At 36.2% G+C, this 17,523-nt stretch overlaps 1 protein-coding gene across 3 annotated transcripts in view; it reads right to left on the reverse strand.

The window, feature by feature from the left end:
- The window catches only part of LOC131434747 (high affinity cationic amino acid transporter 1-like), a 64,992-nt gene that overhangs the window by 1,035 nt on the left and 46,434 nt on the right, over positions 1 to 17,523 (reverse strand). Inside the window, exons 2-5 of one of the 3 annotated variants that reach the window (XM_058601824.1) lie at positions 11,699 to 12,196; positions 6,370 to 6,630; positions 914 to 1,174; positions 68 to 841 (exon numbers count right to left, since the gene is read on the reverse strand). In XM_058601824.1, coding sequence (XP_058457807.1) covers positions 68 to 841; positions 914 to 1,174; positions 6,370 to 6,630; positions 11,699 to 12,071 — 1,669 coding nt within the window. In that variant the 5' untranslated portion in view covers positions 12,072 to 12,196. Of the gene's footprint in view, positions 1 to 67; positions 842 to 913; positions 1,175 to 4,263; positions 5,447 to 5,520; positions 6,295 to 6,369; positions 6,631 to 11,698; positions 12,197 to 17,523 lie in introns of those variants that run through there. The other 2 variants (XM_058601827.1, XM_058601826.1) reach the window with 2 other exon arrangements.

The following is a 17,523-nucleotide window of genomic DNA, read 5'->3' on the forward strand; positions in this document are numbered from 1 at the left end:
AAATAATATTTCGATGAGATAATACCGTTCATGATAACGGAATGATTTGTTTATCTTGTAAACTCACCAAATATACAAATTCCAAATTTAACTATAGCTGATGATAGATGGTTGGGATTCGCGAGCTTAGTTGTGTTGAATAACTGGTTGAATACGTTCGGTATGGTGATCTCAACAGGATCCACCCTAGAGTTGTCTTCGTATCGTAGTATAAGAACGCTTACTGCCACAATCGTGTAAGCCATCAACGTTCCGATGGACATCATATCAATTAATTGATGTAGATCAAACAATAGAGCCATTACAGCAGCCAATAAACCAGCCAATGCAGTTGCCAGAACTGGTGTTTGAGTTTTCGGATGGACCGTTTGCAATTTCTTGTATATAACACCATCATTGGACATGGCGTAAAGAACACGTGGTAGTGGAAACATAGCGCCTAGCAAACTCGTACAAAGAGCAAAAATGGCACCGATCGAAACAATCCATTTGATTTCGTGCCACTCAAGTTGCTTGAACAAGTGTGGAAATGGAGCGGATGGATCTTGCAAATAATACGGAAGTGCCATAGTCAGCACGGTCGAGATGCCAAAATAGGCTAAAAATATAATGATCAACGAAATTACGATAGCTAGCGGAATATTTCTGCTGGGGTTTTTGGCCTCCTCTCCCGTTGTAGCGATGCAGTCGAAACCTACGAATCCGTAGAAGCATTTAGCGGCTCCGGCCATAATTCCAGCAAAGCCATACGGCGCAAATCCGCCTTGCCCTATATCAACGCCGGGCGGAATATCTTCTGGTCGAACATCCTCTGGCCGAATATTCCAGTTTGCCGAATCACCTGTGAAAAGAAATAGTTGTAAGAACACCAAACCGCAAATAATTGAACATCGAATTCTACAACGATACTCACTGTTCATGCCTCCGGCAACCAAAACAATCGATATAACACAAAGGTTTATACCGGTGAAAATGTTGTTCATCAGCGTGGATTCCTTGACGCCGTAGGCCAGCAAAGCCGCCAGGATGAGAATTGCCGTGAACGAAAAAAAATCGGGATAATCCGACAGGAAGTCCACATTCATACCCATCGCATCTCGCATTGCGTTGCTCATCTTGCAATCTATGAGTGTGTCAATATAACCGCTCAATCCACGGGCCACGCTGGATGTACCTAAAAGAGGAATTGCACATACGATAAGCTGAAATTGTATCGAATTTGGTATGTTTTCATGGTGGGGTAAGTGTTGCAGTAATAGCAGATCCCAGGAACGTAGCGACTGTGTAGGAACCAATTGCAAGATTTTTTAAACATATCTATTCAGATTTTCAAAAACTTTTCTGCAAATATGTTACAAGACATCACCGATATCACCACAAGATTACAAGTGATAGTGTTAAATAGAATCACTCATATTTTTAATTTGTTATAACTCGAATGGCGTCATGGTTTAGATGAATTTTCTATCTATTTAGGAAATAAATGTTCATATCGGTCACTACTACTGAAACACTCACCTCATCCGTGCTCATATTTACTTAGCTCGAATTTTATCTGAGTTCCGAGATCAGCATCAAATTGAAATCTTAGGTTGGCTTCATTTAATCATTATTAAAGTTAAGATATTTGTCTTTACTCTTTTGTTTCGACTTTTGGAAAGATGATTATGATAAAAAAAATCACGAAACGGTTAGTCGATTCGGATCGTCAAATTGAATAGCACGTGTTTTTCTTTCTTATAATTATGACAAAGGATTTCAGATGACTCTGCGCTGGCAGTCATAGCAGTTATCTGGTATTAAAATTAACAAACACTCGAACGGTCAACGCTCGCCAATAAAAGTCTATTCGCACTACTCCGGGACGGGACTATCCGGTCTCGACGCTGCGAAAAACTCGGCGAGGAATATCGGCGGCAACCAAATGGATTTTAAGCCGGATCCGGGATTCCAATACATGCACACGCCGGCAGCTCAGTCATCGCCGATGAGGAAAAAAACGTCCCGGATGGTCCCGTCCCGGAACAGTGCGAATAGGCTTGAATTCCTCTTCAAAATGTATGTTGACAGATGGTTTATTGTTCATTATCATAAGAAATATGTGACATGTTCTTTCTATACTATTCCATCCTGCTTCATGTCATTCCATATTGTTGCAGAATCAAACATGAACACGATTCATCGGCAGTTTGTTGGTGTCGTCATTATGTGAAACATAATTAAGTTTTAAACTGCCTTATTTTGTATCCAGTTACCGCTCGAAGATGTACGCAGTTCTACTGAACTGTCAAAAAGAATGTGACGCTAAAATCGATCGATCGAATCAGTCAATCAGATTTTGTTGTGATGCATCTGCGGGTTGACCTTTAGATACATACTGACCATAAAAAAGCTGTACACGAACAATGTTTTTTTCAACCAGTTCCTGTTTTCCCGCAATTTCATTTGTTTATATCAGGTGTACAACTTTGCTTCCGCCGTTTTTTTGTTTTAGCTTTATTGCGAAAAAGTGCTTACAGGTGTATTATTCAAAGTATTGTCCATCGCTAGCGACAACTTTCTCCCATCTTTCCGGCAATTTTTGGATCCCGACTCGAAAAAAGGAGTCCTCTTTTGACGCTATCCATGAAGCAATCCATTTTTCCAACTCTTCGAAGGATTGAAAATGTTGATGAAATGAACGAGCAAATGTTCTTCTCCAAAGAATGGTAGTTCTAGATTCATTTCAAAAGGTATTCGATTGAGTGATTTGGATGAAATCGAATAAATTTTATCAGTTTTGATAAAATAGAATAAATTTCAATCGTGTTTGCGAAATAACATCGAATTTTACTGAAAACTGGATGCATCTCTATTTGATTTTCTACTTTGAGATTTTCAATGAAATTTTCGATTCAAGTAATCTAAATTCACAGCATCAAGAATTTACATATCGTTTGGGATTCGTTTATTTTTTTCTGTGGATAGTCAATATCTTGGGATTTGTTGCCACAAAATAGGTTTTGCCTTTCTCATATAGAAAGGTCATGCAATCACTGTGAAAACCCACTTTTGAACCGAGGCCCGGAGGGCGAGTCAGTTCGCCGAGTACGCAAAATGTCTTTGTGTGTATGTGTGTATGTGTGTGTGCGGATGTGTGTAGGTAACGTTTTTTGCACTAACTTTTCTCGGAGATGACTGAACCGATTTTTACAAACTTAGATTCAAATGAAAGGTATTGTGGTCCCATACAAAATTCCTGAATATTATTTGGATCCGACTTCCGGTTCCGGAGTTATGGGGTAAAATGTGCAAAAAAATGAAAATATGTGTTCTAACTTTTCTCATAGATGGCGCGACCGATTTTCACAAACTTAGATTCAAATGAAAGGTCCTGTGGTTCCACATCAAATTCCTGAATTTTATCCGGATCCGACTTCCGGAAATATAGGGTTCCGGGTCCGGAAATATAGGGTAAAGTGTGTTAAAATTTTTATACCATCACTGTAAAAGGCGAAAAACCGTTAAAAGTTTTCTAGATCGACCTCAAATCGTCTCTAATTGACAGTTTTTATCAGTAGATGGTCAAACAAACCGATTTCGGTTATTGTTTCAAGAATCGATTAAAATTATTTTAAAGAATACCACAGTATTATATATGATAGTATGATTGATATAAGAAAGGCATCATTACACCACTAGGTGCATTAAAACAGGTTTTTTTTATTAGTGATGAAAATACAGATAAACAAGGGACGGTTCCGAAGAACTAGTTCTTTCGATAGAACTGTTGAGTTTGTTAAACTTGTTGCATATTAGATAAATAATATCTGTTTTCAAATTTAGAATCATTGATTTTCTAATCTTAAGACTCTTAGTTTCGTTTTTGAGGCTAAGTTAATCCTAAGCGTCGATTATGAAATTTATACATGTTTTATGTTTTTGAAACGAGTGGCAATTCTCTTTTTGCGTTGATGTTATAAAAAAGATGCTCATGTTCTACATTTCGTAGAAACAATCGTGCGCTCGAATAAAGATAGCAAAGACCTGATATTCATTTTGGTGATTGTAAAATCGTTTGTTTTTGGGTCATGATAACAATCATATTGTATGGAAAATAACTATATCATTTCTTATACGAAAACTTCTGTGTAAATTTTGCACAATATTTTTAGGTTGGATTTTTATTGATGTTTGGAACAAGTTTGAGAGGATGTAATTTTCATCATTTTTTGGATTCAAATTGAAAATGATTGGGTGTAAGATGAATAAAATAAATTAAACTTACTTACAATTATATTGATTTGTTATTTTGATAACATATGTTATAATTATTGTTATTATTGTTAGTATTACAATTATTGGCTGAAGGAATCAATCAGTGCATCGGACTTTTTTTCATTGACTCCACTACATGTAAAGAAACAACATCCTTTGCAAAAACTCGAAAATATAATAACTCAATTAGTTTAGTTTCTATTTCAAACGAAAGATGTTAGCTTTGACCTAGGACAGAACCAGACAACTGGCTTTTTTTCTTAGAGGAAATGCATATTAATATTTCTGTGGATCCCTGTTGAGAATTTTCAAATCCTCTCGGCCAATGTTGCCAAAATAGATGGGAAGATGATAAATATTCAATGTAATTTCAAAAAAAAATTATGAGCTGTAGAACTTGAGTTTTGAATTTTTCAAAATGTTTCGGCAGCAAAACAATGCTTTGCACTTCATATAAATTTTATTTACAGATTGTAGTAAACGGAAAACCCTTAGCTTCTTCCTCATTAAGAACAAAACGAACCATTGCCGGTTATTCGTACAACACTTTTATTTAACCCTGCAGTAATATTAATTCCAAAATCATGTACTTGCGTATGCCAATTTCAACCAATCATGAGCTGGTCCAAAATCAACTCTAAAAGCGAATACTGGTTGTCTGGTCCTGTTTTAGGTTTTTGACATGATGCCACATGTGGTGATTCAGGATGCCCTTGGTAATTGGAAACCACAAATGAAAGTATTTCGTATACTCATCCCTATGTTAATTAGATTTTTCGTTCTGGATCTACGTAAAATCCATTGTTATCGATTTCATTTGTTCGGTGCTCTGTTTCGGTGATCTTAGCAATGTGCTTCGCGATTTCACCTTCCGTTGAATGACGAATTCCATAGGTGAAGTAAATAAAGTAACCGATTACAACCCACACAGCGTACCGGATCCATGTTCCAGAATCTAACTGGAACATTAGAAATAGGTTGAAGGATACACTCAACATAGGCAGTACTGGAACCATTGGTACTTTGAAGGTTAGTTTGATTTTATCCGTCGGTTGACAAGACGTAATGATGACCAGCAAGATCATCAAGGCAACCAATATCGATAGTACTACTATGACACCTGGATAATCGGATGAAACCTGATCGGAGGCAAGCACCAATATACCGCAAACGGCGCAGACTATGATGGCTGTAATAATAATTTGAAATATGATAATGTTTGTAAATTAGAAATAGTCCTATTCCGTAGATTGGGAAACCCACCAAATATACATATTCCAACTTTGACAACAGCTGCTGACAGTTGGTTAGGGTTCATCAGATTGTTTGTGTTGAACAACTGTTGAAATGTGTGTGGTAAAGTGAACTCTACAGAATTCATCACAGTTCTATCTTCATATCGCAATATAAGAACACTTATCGCTACAATTGTGTAAGCTAATAACGTTCCAATGGACATCATATTAATCAATTGATCTAAATCGAACAGCAGAGCCATTACAGCAGCCAATAATCCTGCTAAAATGGTAGCCAGAACTGGAGTTTGAGTTTTCGGATGAACCGTTCGAAGTTTCCTGTAAATAACACCATCATTGGACATAGCGTAGAGAACACGAGGTAGTGGAAACATAGCACCCAACATGCTGGTACAAAGTGCGAAGATAGCACCGATCGATACGATCCATTTGATTTCATGCCATTGCAACCGCACAAATAAATCTTGGATCGGAGCTGCTGGATCTTGCAGATAGTACGGAATTGCCATAGTTAACACTAGCGAAATACTAAAGTAGACCAAAAATATGATGATCAACGACAAAACGATAGCTAGTGGAATGTTTCGGCTAGGGTTTTTGGCTTCCTCTCCCGTTGTAGCGATGCAGTCGAATCCTATGAATCCGTAAAAACACTTGGCAGCTCCGGACATTATACCAGCGATTCCAAATGGTGCGAATCCGCCTTGCCCTATGTTAGCGCCTGGCGGTATACTTTCGGATGGAACGTCTTCAGGGTGAATGTTCCAGTTAGCAGTATCACCTGTAGAAACAACGAACTGTAAACCGCACCCCAGCCAATTCAACATTTAGGCCTGCATTGGTATTTGGTACTCACCGTTAATGCCTCCAGCAACCAATACGATCGCTATAACGCACAAATTCACACAAGTGAAAATGTTGTTCATTAGCGTAGATTCTTTAACACCGTATGCTAGCAGAGCTGTTAGGATGAGAATTATCGTGAAGGAAAGGAAATCGGGATAATCCGACAGGAAGTCCACATTTATGCCGACCGCCTCTCGCAGCGCGTTGCTCATCTTGGAATCTACAAGAGCGTCAACATAACCACTCATTCCACGGGCGACGCTCGATGTTCCTGAAGGAGGGAGCAGTGTGTGGACAATTGATTTGAGATGCAGTACCCCCAATGAAATGATCACTATATTGACTCGAACCTAGCGCACAACACGGATTGTGAGTTGGTGATTCTACAAACACGATACACGATACACAATACACAAATTTTACGCTTATTTTAACGGAAAATGCCCAGTAGAACTAGGTATACTAGGTAACTAGATAGTAGATTGATACAAACAGACAATAATACAGATTGACATCTAGTGTTTCATAGTATATTTCTATTTGAATATTTACATAGGACATACTGATTACTTGAATTAGACGACTTTTTATTGTAATGCATACCGAAATCTTTTTCAAAATAAAGTACTTTTTTGAATGAATTATTACTATATTTCTATTATCGATTTCAAACAAATTAAGTTGAAAGTAACACCCCTCGTTTGCGTTTAAGTGGTGAAATGTTTCAAACACTATAAGTTTTCATAAACATAAATTTTTTTATTGTTTTTGTCTTTCTCATATAGAAATATCACTGTGAAAACTAACTTTTCAACAAAGGTTCGGAGATTCAAATGAAAGGTCTTATAGTCCCACACAAACTTTCTGAGTTTTATTTGTACTCGACTTCCGGTTCCGGTATTACAGGGTGATATGTACATAAAAGTGATAATAATGTCACTCAATTCTCTTGAAGATGGCTGAACCGATTTTTACAAACTGAGATTCTAATGTAAGGTCTTACGGTCCCATACAAAGTTCCAACTTACTTCTCCGGAATTATATGGTGATATGCACCAACTAATGTGAAACTAATGTCACAAAATTTTCTCGAAGATGGCTAAACCGATTTACACAATCTTAGATTCAAATGAAGGAACATTTCATACAAAATTCCCAGATTTCATTTAGATCCGACTACCGATTCTAGAATTACAATCAGTAATGCGCCAAACAATGAAAATGAAGTCTGAGAAGTCTTCTAAGTCTAATGCCAAACAATCTCATATCAGGTTTTCATAAAATTAACAGATAGTTACATGAAAATATCCAAGTCTGTCATCCGGTTCTAACGTTACAAGAATGATAAGTTTTCAAAATTTCAAACCATCATACAGTGGTCCCAATCATGTCAAAACACGCGTTTTTCCATTTGCGCTTCAGGGGTTAATTTTGGAGCTTTCATGTCTTCAGAAGAATTTCTGTTTGTAATAGTCCGCTTCTTTTAATATAATCAAAGTTGTCATTAATCCACCTACAAGTGAGTTAACAAAATTATTTTGCATACAATACGAGATAGAGTATTTATGTCTTTGGAAAAGTCGTAGATCATATTGAAACAAGAAAACATGCCGAAGACGTGAACACTTTAAAATGCATTGGTGTGGAGATATGATGCATTGTTTATTGGAGAGCCCCTGGATCAAGCTTTTCCATCATAACTTTTTTCAATGAATTTTTAGAATTTTCGGATGTTCTACAATTATATTTTAATTATCAAAATACATGTTTTTGCCAAAGACTGCATATTTTTAAGTTCACAAACTAAAAAGTTTTTGAGCGATTTAAGTACAAAATACTAACTATTCAAGTATCAATATCTCGAAAATGTGGAAATATATGGAACCAATTTCAATAAAGTTTGAAAGTATGATCAGAACACTATTAGAAAAATTACTAGTCACAACTTAAATTCACTTAAATTGATATGAAAACATACTTTTTACAAAGCATGTTCTAACATTACCCAAAATGTATGTAGCACCCTAACATACAGTATTCATTCACCTTGCACCTTAAATTCAAAATTGATCAAAGTAAGCAATAAAATAGTAGTATCAAGAATTCAGTTTCTGAATATAGCTATAGGTTTAGAATTCAGTTCCAGATATCTGTGTTGGGCATCGAAGTGACTTAATTAATCGGTTCCTTTTAGAGCCTCCATTGGCCAATCTGCATTTTTAATATTAGGTTTTGCACGAATTGTCAAATGATGTAAATTCATAGAATTTTTTGATGTTATGTCATAACATCAAAAAATTCTTTGAATTAACGTTATTTGACAGCTAACAGTGATTTGTTAACGAGGTCATTCTCATTTGAAAATGTTATGTTATTAGATTTTTTATCGTGACGTCACAAATGAACAAAAATTCATCCTTGACAGTTCAGCGGTACTGTTTACAAACAAGCTTGAACAAAATCGAGGAACATATCTCAAACAATCATCTTTACACTTCACAACTAGTCACTTTTATTTAATGAATCTTTGAAACTAACCGTATCGAATCGTTAACAAATGTTTTTAAATTCTATTTAGGCGATATGGTCAACAGACAAACAAAAAATAGTCTGTTTACAACCAGTACCGCCGAACTGTCAAAATGTGTTCATCCGATTGAGGTTAGCAGTGACGGTAAAAAACCTAATTGGAAATGTAAACAAGCACCCAGTACTTGTCAAACAAGAACTCTATTAGGTTTTGCACGAACATGACATAACCTCACAAAAATGAACAGAATGAACTTTTTTTGACAGTCGACGTGTACTTGTTTACAGTTTAAAAGTTCATCAGAAGTTTATCGTTCGAATGTAAAAATTGCAAGTCGCCTCACACTCAACAGATTCATACATATATCGCTCCTTGATGCTGGAAACGCATACAGGGCTATCTTTTTAGTTATTTTCACTGTGAAATACGTTTTTAACAGGCACTTTTTCGTCATTTTTTTCAATTTTCAACTTGCAGTCGCAAAACAAAACAAGTACAAGGCAACTGTCAAAGATGAACTTGATTCATGGCAGTTCATTTGTGTCGTCATCGTGCAAAACCTAATTCATCACGAGTTCATTCGATGAAGGATGAATTCTTGTTGTGTAAAGGATGAATTCTTGTTCATTTGTGACGTCACGATAAAAAAACTAATTATCCCTTAATAGCTCATAATGAAACATTGCATTGTTCAAGGAATTCATAAACAACCGAGATTCCCGAAAATTGCGTAATCGATTAACGATAAAATGTTTTAAAATGGATTTATATGGGGCCGGAACAGAGATTATTAAAAATATTTAAAAGAAAAATCTGTATATTTCGAAAATTAAGACTGATGAAACCTGGAGCCCAATACAGAAGTGAATTTTTCCACTTAAGCAACACCATAATTGCACCCTAACGCAATATCTCCATTGACGTATCAGACGAAAATCGGAAACTATCCTGCGTTCTTCGAATTTTAATTTATGGCGTGCTGATGGATGCTAACATCCACCAAGCGATTGCATATCTTAATCATATTAGACTATTAAAACAGTTACAGGTTTGTGTACAAGAATTTCGTTTCAAAACGCTCAAACGCTGAAATATCGCATGTCTCCGGGATAAATTAAAAAGCACATAATTTCAAACCACATATGCTTTTGTCGATACACCGACTGACTGTAGAGGCTAAATTCGCACTCTGCAATAAACTAGAAAATTCAAACTTTTTGAATGCTACAGGTTGACTTGTATGACTAATTAACTATCCAGTCATACTGGTTTCAGTACTAGTTGGAATGACTTAAAGTGGAATTGATTGATACGGGTATGTGCACACCGCTGAGTTGACTCTGTGCCAAATCTCTAACTGTCGTTGTGTTAGGACATAAATTGAAGGTTGATTCCTTTCTTGAATTTAATCGTAACTTTTATTCTGAAATCTTAAAATAGATATTCAGGCCAAATTTATAATAGTACAAACGAAAAATGAAAGTATTCTACATTCAAAGTTACTGTTAAATCTGGAAATATAAGTTTCTGTACTTTTCTTGAGCAATCATGTACCGTGCGAATAATAACTAATAAACAGTTCTTTTTTTACGAAGGGAGAATGATCTATTGTGATATTTTGTTCGAAATTCGTCATTTGAAATGTTAAGTAGTTATGAATTCTATCGTTTGTAGAATTATGTCACCTGAAAATTCATTTTTTTTCAGTGCAGTGCTGCCGCTGTTTGATGATAGTCTTGCTTGAGGGTTAAAATGTCGTCAAATGTGATCCTTCCATGTTATAGGTAAACGGCAGAAACCGATTGATAATGTGAATAACCGGTGGATATTTTTTGCCGCTTCGATGCGGAGTTATTGTAATCGAGAACTGAATTATATGATGTGCAATCACCTAAATGGTTTACAGAACACGTGAAAATTCAACAAACAAAACAGTATTTACAGTAAGTTACATATTAACCATCAATGCCGTAAGAATTACAAATGTCAATTCATAATCTTAAATTACTTGAGAAACCTCACAAACTTTCGCCCAAACATAAATACTTTTGCCTGATCTGTAATCTGTAGAATGTCAAGAATATAGTATAATTTTGTTCGAACAGTTATGAATACACGTTCTGGAATACGTACAGCAAATACATGCTTCTCTTCGATCTTATTTTCTAAAATGAAGCCTTCATCAAATTAAAATCGAAACTTGAAAACTAGAATTACTTCTTTATTTAAGTTGATAATCACTTTTGGGTAAATCTAACAGCAATATTACAGCTATGCATGAAGTTGCTAAAGCTATTAAGGAAACCGAATAGTTTGCAGATGGCTTTACGTTATTTCTAGTTCTTCAATTTCTATTACTCATTGAATAATGTCTGTTTTACATTTTGAAAAAGAGGTTTCATAGTATAACAACAGATTGAAGAGGGGCTCTGTATTTGCACAGACGTTTTTATTTACAATATGTGCAATCGTTCTTGAATTAAAAATACAAATACTCTGTTTGTTACTGATCAATTCCCGTATCGCCAATATATTCAACAGCATTCCTTGGTTCGATAAGGCAAAACAGTAAACAAAGCAAGGTAGTAAACGTCCTTCGAGAACGACAACAAACTAAGAGGTATTGGTCAGACACTTTCAGAAGTGCCGATGTTTTCTAAAAATAGCTTTGACATCGAAAAACTTCAACAGCTGAGCACGAAAGGAAACCTGTTTTCATTGTCAAGTCAATGGCCACGACAATCACCTTCTCATGCCGATTTGTAACAGTGTTTACAAACATTCGCTAGAATAGAGTGTATCAACTTACCGATCACATACTCCAAAATCAGATTCCAGCCGATGGTAAAAGCTGCAAATTCTCCAATACTGACATAGCTGTAGACATAGGCAGACCCGGCTTTCGGTACACGTGCGGCAAATTCCGCGTAGCACAGGGCAGCGATTGCCGATGCAACGGCGGCAACCAAAAACGAAACAACTACGGCGGGTCCAGCATGATCGTGGGCTACCGAGCCAGCCAAAACGTAAACACCCAGCCCGAGCGTACTGCCCACCCCTAGCCCGGTGAGATCCAACAGCGAGAGAACACGTGCGAGCTGCGAGTCACTTCCGTCGTCTTCGTTGCGTTTTTTGCGCGTGAGCGCGGCCCAAAACCGACCGCACCGTCCACTGCTCCTCATGTTGCGGTGATTTGTGGTGATTTCCAGTAAACGAGTGTATAAGTCGCTAAGCCGGTTTCTTTTTCGAGGCTACGTCAACGATCGTTTGACAGACGTGATGGTAGGTCAGGGTTTCCCCGTGCGGTCTGTGAATTAAAAATGAAGACGGTTTTAACGGTTAATGAAAGTGAATGCTCAGCATCGTTTATAAGCTGAGTGTAAAAACTGAGCTTTGTACTACATGATGTTTTCTTTGCTTCATTCCTACCAGAGAATCGCTTGCTATTGGTATACTTTTCGCTCGTCCATCAAGCTATCAAACCGCCATGACCTTAACTCAAATCTCATATCTCACTCGTAATGAGCTATTCATCAATAAAAGCTAACTGATTCCCCTCATAGAGCGCTTCGTATTACAAATCTCCCAATAAGAGATAAGTGCTTTTTTTTCAGTGTATGCAGTCGGCTTTCATTGAATTTTTATTCAAAACCCTATAAGCAGACGAAGCATGAGTCAATTACTTGTTACCTTCGCGGAAAATCCCGCGATCGCCAAGTAACTAAAATATTAGTTATTTATCTAAATAATATCGGTAAATATTTGGTACAACTAATCGATTGAATTGTTTTCCTAGACTGTCATTTTTGATTTATCATGCTTAACAATAACATACACAACAATCGACCAATAACACACACCGCAAACAAACAATGAAACGTTACAGTCGTGCAAACGTTACAAAATACTCTTCAAACAGAAAATGAAACGCTACAATGAGATGTCATTACTACAACTGAGCAATGACACGCTCCAGCAGCTAACTGAATTGTAGCAGTTATTTATTTTAGAATTAGCATGAATTGATTGCGAAATGCGTTTTAGTTGTTTCAACCCATTATTCCGTTGATTAAATTGAAGTTCACATTGCAATCAATATTTATTCTACAGTTACTACTCTTCCAAATATAAATAACAGTTCGGCTGAAAAGTTCGTATCGTTTAATAGAAACACCCATTTTTTTGCCAAAATTCGTTTTTATTATTCAACATAATTGCCATCAGAGGCGATACAGCGATTATAGCGGTTTGCCAACTTTTCGATACAATTTTTGTAGTACGATTTGTCCTTTGCCTCAAAATAGGCCTCAGTTTCAGCGATTACCTCTTCATTGCTTCTAAATTTTTTACCAGCGAGCATTCTCTTGAAGTCTGAGAACAGGAAAAAGTCACTGGGGGCTAAAACTGGAGAATACGGTGGATGAGGGAGCAATTCGAAGCCCAATTCGTTCAATTTCAGCATGGTTTTCATCGACTTGTGACACGGTGCATTGTCTTGATGAAACGAAACTTGTTTCTTCTTCAAATGAGGCCGTTTTTTTGAAATTTCGTCCTTCAAACGCTCTAATAACGCTATATAATAGTCACTGTTGATGGTTTTTCCCTTTTCAAGGTAGTCGATGAAAATTATACCATGCGAATCCCAAAATACAGACGCCATAACCTTACCGGCCGATTGTTGAGTCTTTCCACGCTTGGGTTCGGTTCATCGCGTGCAGTCCACTCAGCTGACTGTCGATTGGACTCCGGAGTGAAGTGATGGAATCATGTTTCGTCCATTGTTATATATCGACGAAAAAAATCGGTTTTATTTCGATATAACAGCTCCAAACACTGCTCAGAATCATCAATTCGTTGTAGGTTTTGATCGATTGTGAGGTCACACGGCACCAATTTCGCACAAAGCTTTCTTATATCCAAATATTCGTGAATAATATGTCCAACACGTTCCTTTGATATCTTTAGGGTGTCAGCTATCTCGATCAACTTCACTTTACGGTCATTGAAAATCATTTTGTGGATTTTTTTCACGTTTTCATGGGTAACAGCCTCTTTTGGACGTCCACTGCGTTCATCGTCTTCGGTGCTCATATGACCAGTACGAAATTTTGCAAACCACTTACGAATTGTTGCTTCGCCCGGTGCAGAGTCTGGATAACACTCATCAATCCATTTTTTGGTATCGGCGGCACTTTTTTTCATCAAAAAGTAGTGTTTCATCAACACACGAAATTCCTTTTTTTCCATTTTTTTCACAATAACAAAAGTAGCTTCACTCAAAATGCAATATCTCACAAACTAATAATCAGACAGCTGTCAAATTTATACACGTATCTTTTGAAGGTTGGTACTAACTGAAAATGGTATGGATTTAATTCTAGTGGCGCCCTCTCATAGAAACGATACGAACTTTTCAGCCGATCTGTTAATACGTCGGTCAATAATTTTCCAGTGTGACAGACAGGTGACGTCACTAACTAAAAATATTTCTAGTGCTAAATAGGGACATTCTTCAGATATCTGCTGCCTAAATTTCATGACATTTGGGTCATTAGTGTGTTGATTATTTTATTTTTAGGTGACGCTATCTGCAATATAGGAAACAATGGAGAGAACAGAATTTCGTGTGCACCCATACATTTGACATGATTTGTTAAACGTGATACCATGCGATGGCGTTACTGAACTGAAGATAGGTTTTGCTCTAAGTTGACAGGGTCTGACTCTATGCAAATAAACCAATATTGATTGGTATAAGATCCAGTCAGATTAGAGCAAAATAAGTCCAGTTCAGCAGCGCCATTGCAGGATATGATATTTAACATATGTCAAATGTATGAGAGCGAAGTGTTGATACTTGCGCGTGCACGAAATTGACTTTTTTTCCTCACAAACACATTCTATGCTCGTAAAAAAAGTATGTCGCTTATAAATTGTTCGTGAAATCTGAGATCTAAATATCTTGGTAATATGATGCCTTTTCTGGAATGCTGAGTTTAAGCGGGATCGTGTGATCATTTTGGTCGCCAAAAAAAGGATGCTTTTCTCCGGAGATCGTCTCCAAAATTCATTCCATCGTTATAGATAGACGATAAGTAAAGTTTTTGAAGGTAGCTGACATCGTAAGGATATCTGAAGGAAGTTTACAAAGTTACCCACTTTGCATTTTGCACTTGTTTTGCACTTTCGAGCAGAAATGCAATAATTTGACGTTGTTTCATTTCAATTTCCGCTCGAAAGTACAAAACCTGAGCAATCCACGCCACCAGTGTTTTTCAATGAAAAACGCCATAATATATTTTTGGCTGGTAAGCTGTTAAAATAACAAAAATCATAACAAAAAAGACTCTAGCGGGAACAAAATCGTAACAGATTTTGAAACGTTTGTATCACAATTATTATTGAATTTGATATGACTACAGAAGTCCGAAAGCAGATATTCCTGATAATAGTTCTAATAAATTAGATAGCAAAGGCTATAGCAGGGTAAGCATGTGAAATCTGCCCCCAAAGGGAATTCATATTGTTATACCACATTCGAAAGGTCATAGACTGGAAACAATTTTCTCAAAGTTTCAACCCTTTAACTGCCATATTGACGGAGCTAGGGTGGTTCTATTGATTTTTATTTTATTTGATTTTTGAAGAAACTGCTTCTCCGAAAAATTTGAAAAAAATCAGGCATGTTTAAGGCATTATGGGGATGCTTTACAATTTTTTTCAAAATTTTTGAAGATGTATTTCTTTTATTAAAAAATACTAGAAAATTTTGAAACATATTTTTTCCCTCTTCCAATTTTTGCACCACTCTGGATTTTTTAGTGATAAATAAAGAATTTTTGGACATGTTAAAGTGGTATGTTTCCATATTTTTTAAAAATGTGGACGACCAAATTATTTGATTTTTTCTAAAAAATTAATAACAGTCGACCATGCGTCCCCATCGAATTCTGAGAGAAGGAAACGCATGGTGCTTTATCTTAGCAGTTTCTAGTAGTAGTCGACCATGCGTTCCCATAAAGTTCTCTTAAAACGGAAACGCATGGTGCTTTGTTCTAGTAGTTTATGATGCAACTCAAGCCAGGGCTTAGAAATCAAAGTAACGAAAAGAAGGAAATGAGTATCAACCTTTGCATAATACATACACGATCATACTTCGGGTACAACCTAGAAAGCTACAAAGCGAGAACTTACTGTTATGTGGTTTATATATGAATGGTAGTAATATATGAACGTTGCGAGTATCACACATATGCAGTTCGGTTATGGCAGTCGAGAACTAGAGCGAGTGACTGTATATAATTCGATGATTCGATAGTGTGTCATGAAATGGTCAAATCGTTTTGCACTGTTGGGTCTCGTACAACGCGATTTTCTTTTTGCCAGCTCTGTACATTTCACTACACAGATAAAAATATTTTGTGATTTTACATTTATTTTCTTGCACATATTTGGAGCAGGCAATTGAATGGATATTTACATTACAAAACGAAGCGGTTTGTAAATATACAGTCTTGTTCAATGAAAAACTAAATGAATTTGTAATTGTAATGTAATTTTACATCAATCATGGTTTTAAATCAGATTTTCGTTTAAACTGATGTCTATTTCATAGTACTATCGGTTAACATGTCGTGTAAGTTTCATCTTTTCTTTCTGTGTAAATACATAGCGTGTTGAAACAGCAGTCAATTTAATTTTTTCTTTTTTATATTGGTGTCAAACAAAAGTGGCCACTGATGAAGGTTGGAATCGATTTCTTAGAATTGTTTTTCCATAAATACGTTTATTTCTTAAGGCAATTTACATAAGTTGTTCTTCGCCGTAGCATCACTTTTACATAGAATTCTTATCCTAATATAATACTAATATAGTCACATCAATTTGAGTTTAATAAAGCATATTCCTCTTATTTTTTAAATATCATATTATTTAAACCAAACGATGAACTGCTATAAATTTTAAAATAAGCTGAAATTTTTATACATTTTGTGGTTGATTTCATAACCCACTTGGAATTTTTTTTATCAGCACATCATTTTTAATAAAATTTTGCTATTGGATGAACTAATGGACGCAGTAGGAGTCAGAACTAAGACTCAAAAGGGTCAATTATTAAATTGAAACATTTTCTCTCTGATTCTTTTCGTTTATTCTATAGAATTATCATCGTCACTTGGTAGCTGTTCTGATTTAAGCATTTCTGACAATATTTTCGTCGGTCTCACAATTCTGGATAAAAACCGAGCATAAGGAAAGGTAGTGAATAATGACGGCCTCGTGTGAACAGCAACCAACAGTTCTATTGCCAATAACGCATTCACAGCAACGGTGCTGGATTCCCAAATATCCAGTCGAATTTGTAGTGTACTCGATATAGTACTTGTAAGCTTTTAAAAATGAGACTTATTACCGGCCCGAATAGCTTTTTTGTGATCTGTGTGTCTCAATTGGGTCATCTCGTGATAAAGCTTTAAATCCAAAATTACTTGGCAGAACATCCTTTTCAAAAGCTTCTGTTCCAGAGCTACTATATTCCGATACTTGTTGCACTCGTTCCAATCCAAGGATTGATAATATTATCTTATTAGAACTAATCGTTCGCAATTTGAACAAAAATACGAATAAATCTTT

The sequence above is a fragment of the Malaya genurostris genome, chromosome 3 (assembly GCF_030247185.1).
Source record: "Malaya genurostris strain Urasoe2022 chromosome 3, Malgen_1.1, whole genome shotgun sequence".
Taxonomy (NCBI): domain Eukaryota; kingdom Metazoa; phylum Arthropoda; class Insecta; order Diptera; family Culicidae; genus Malaya; species Malaya genurostris.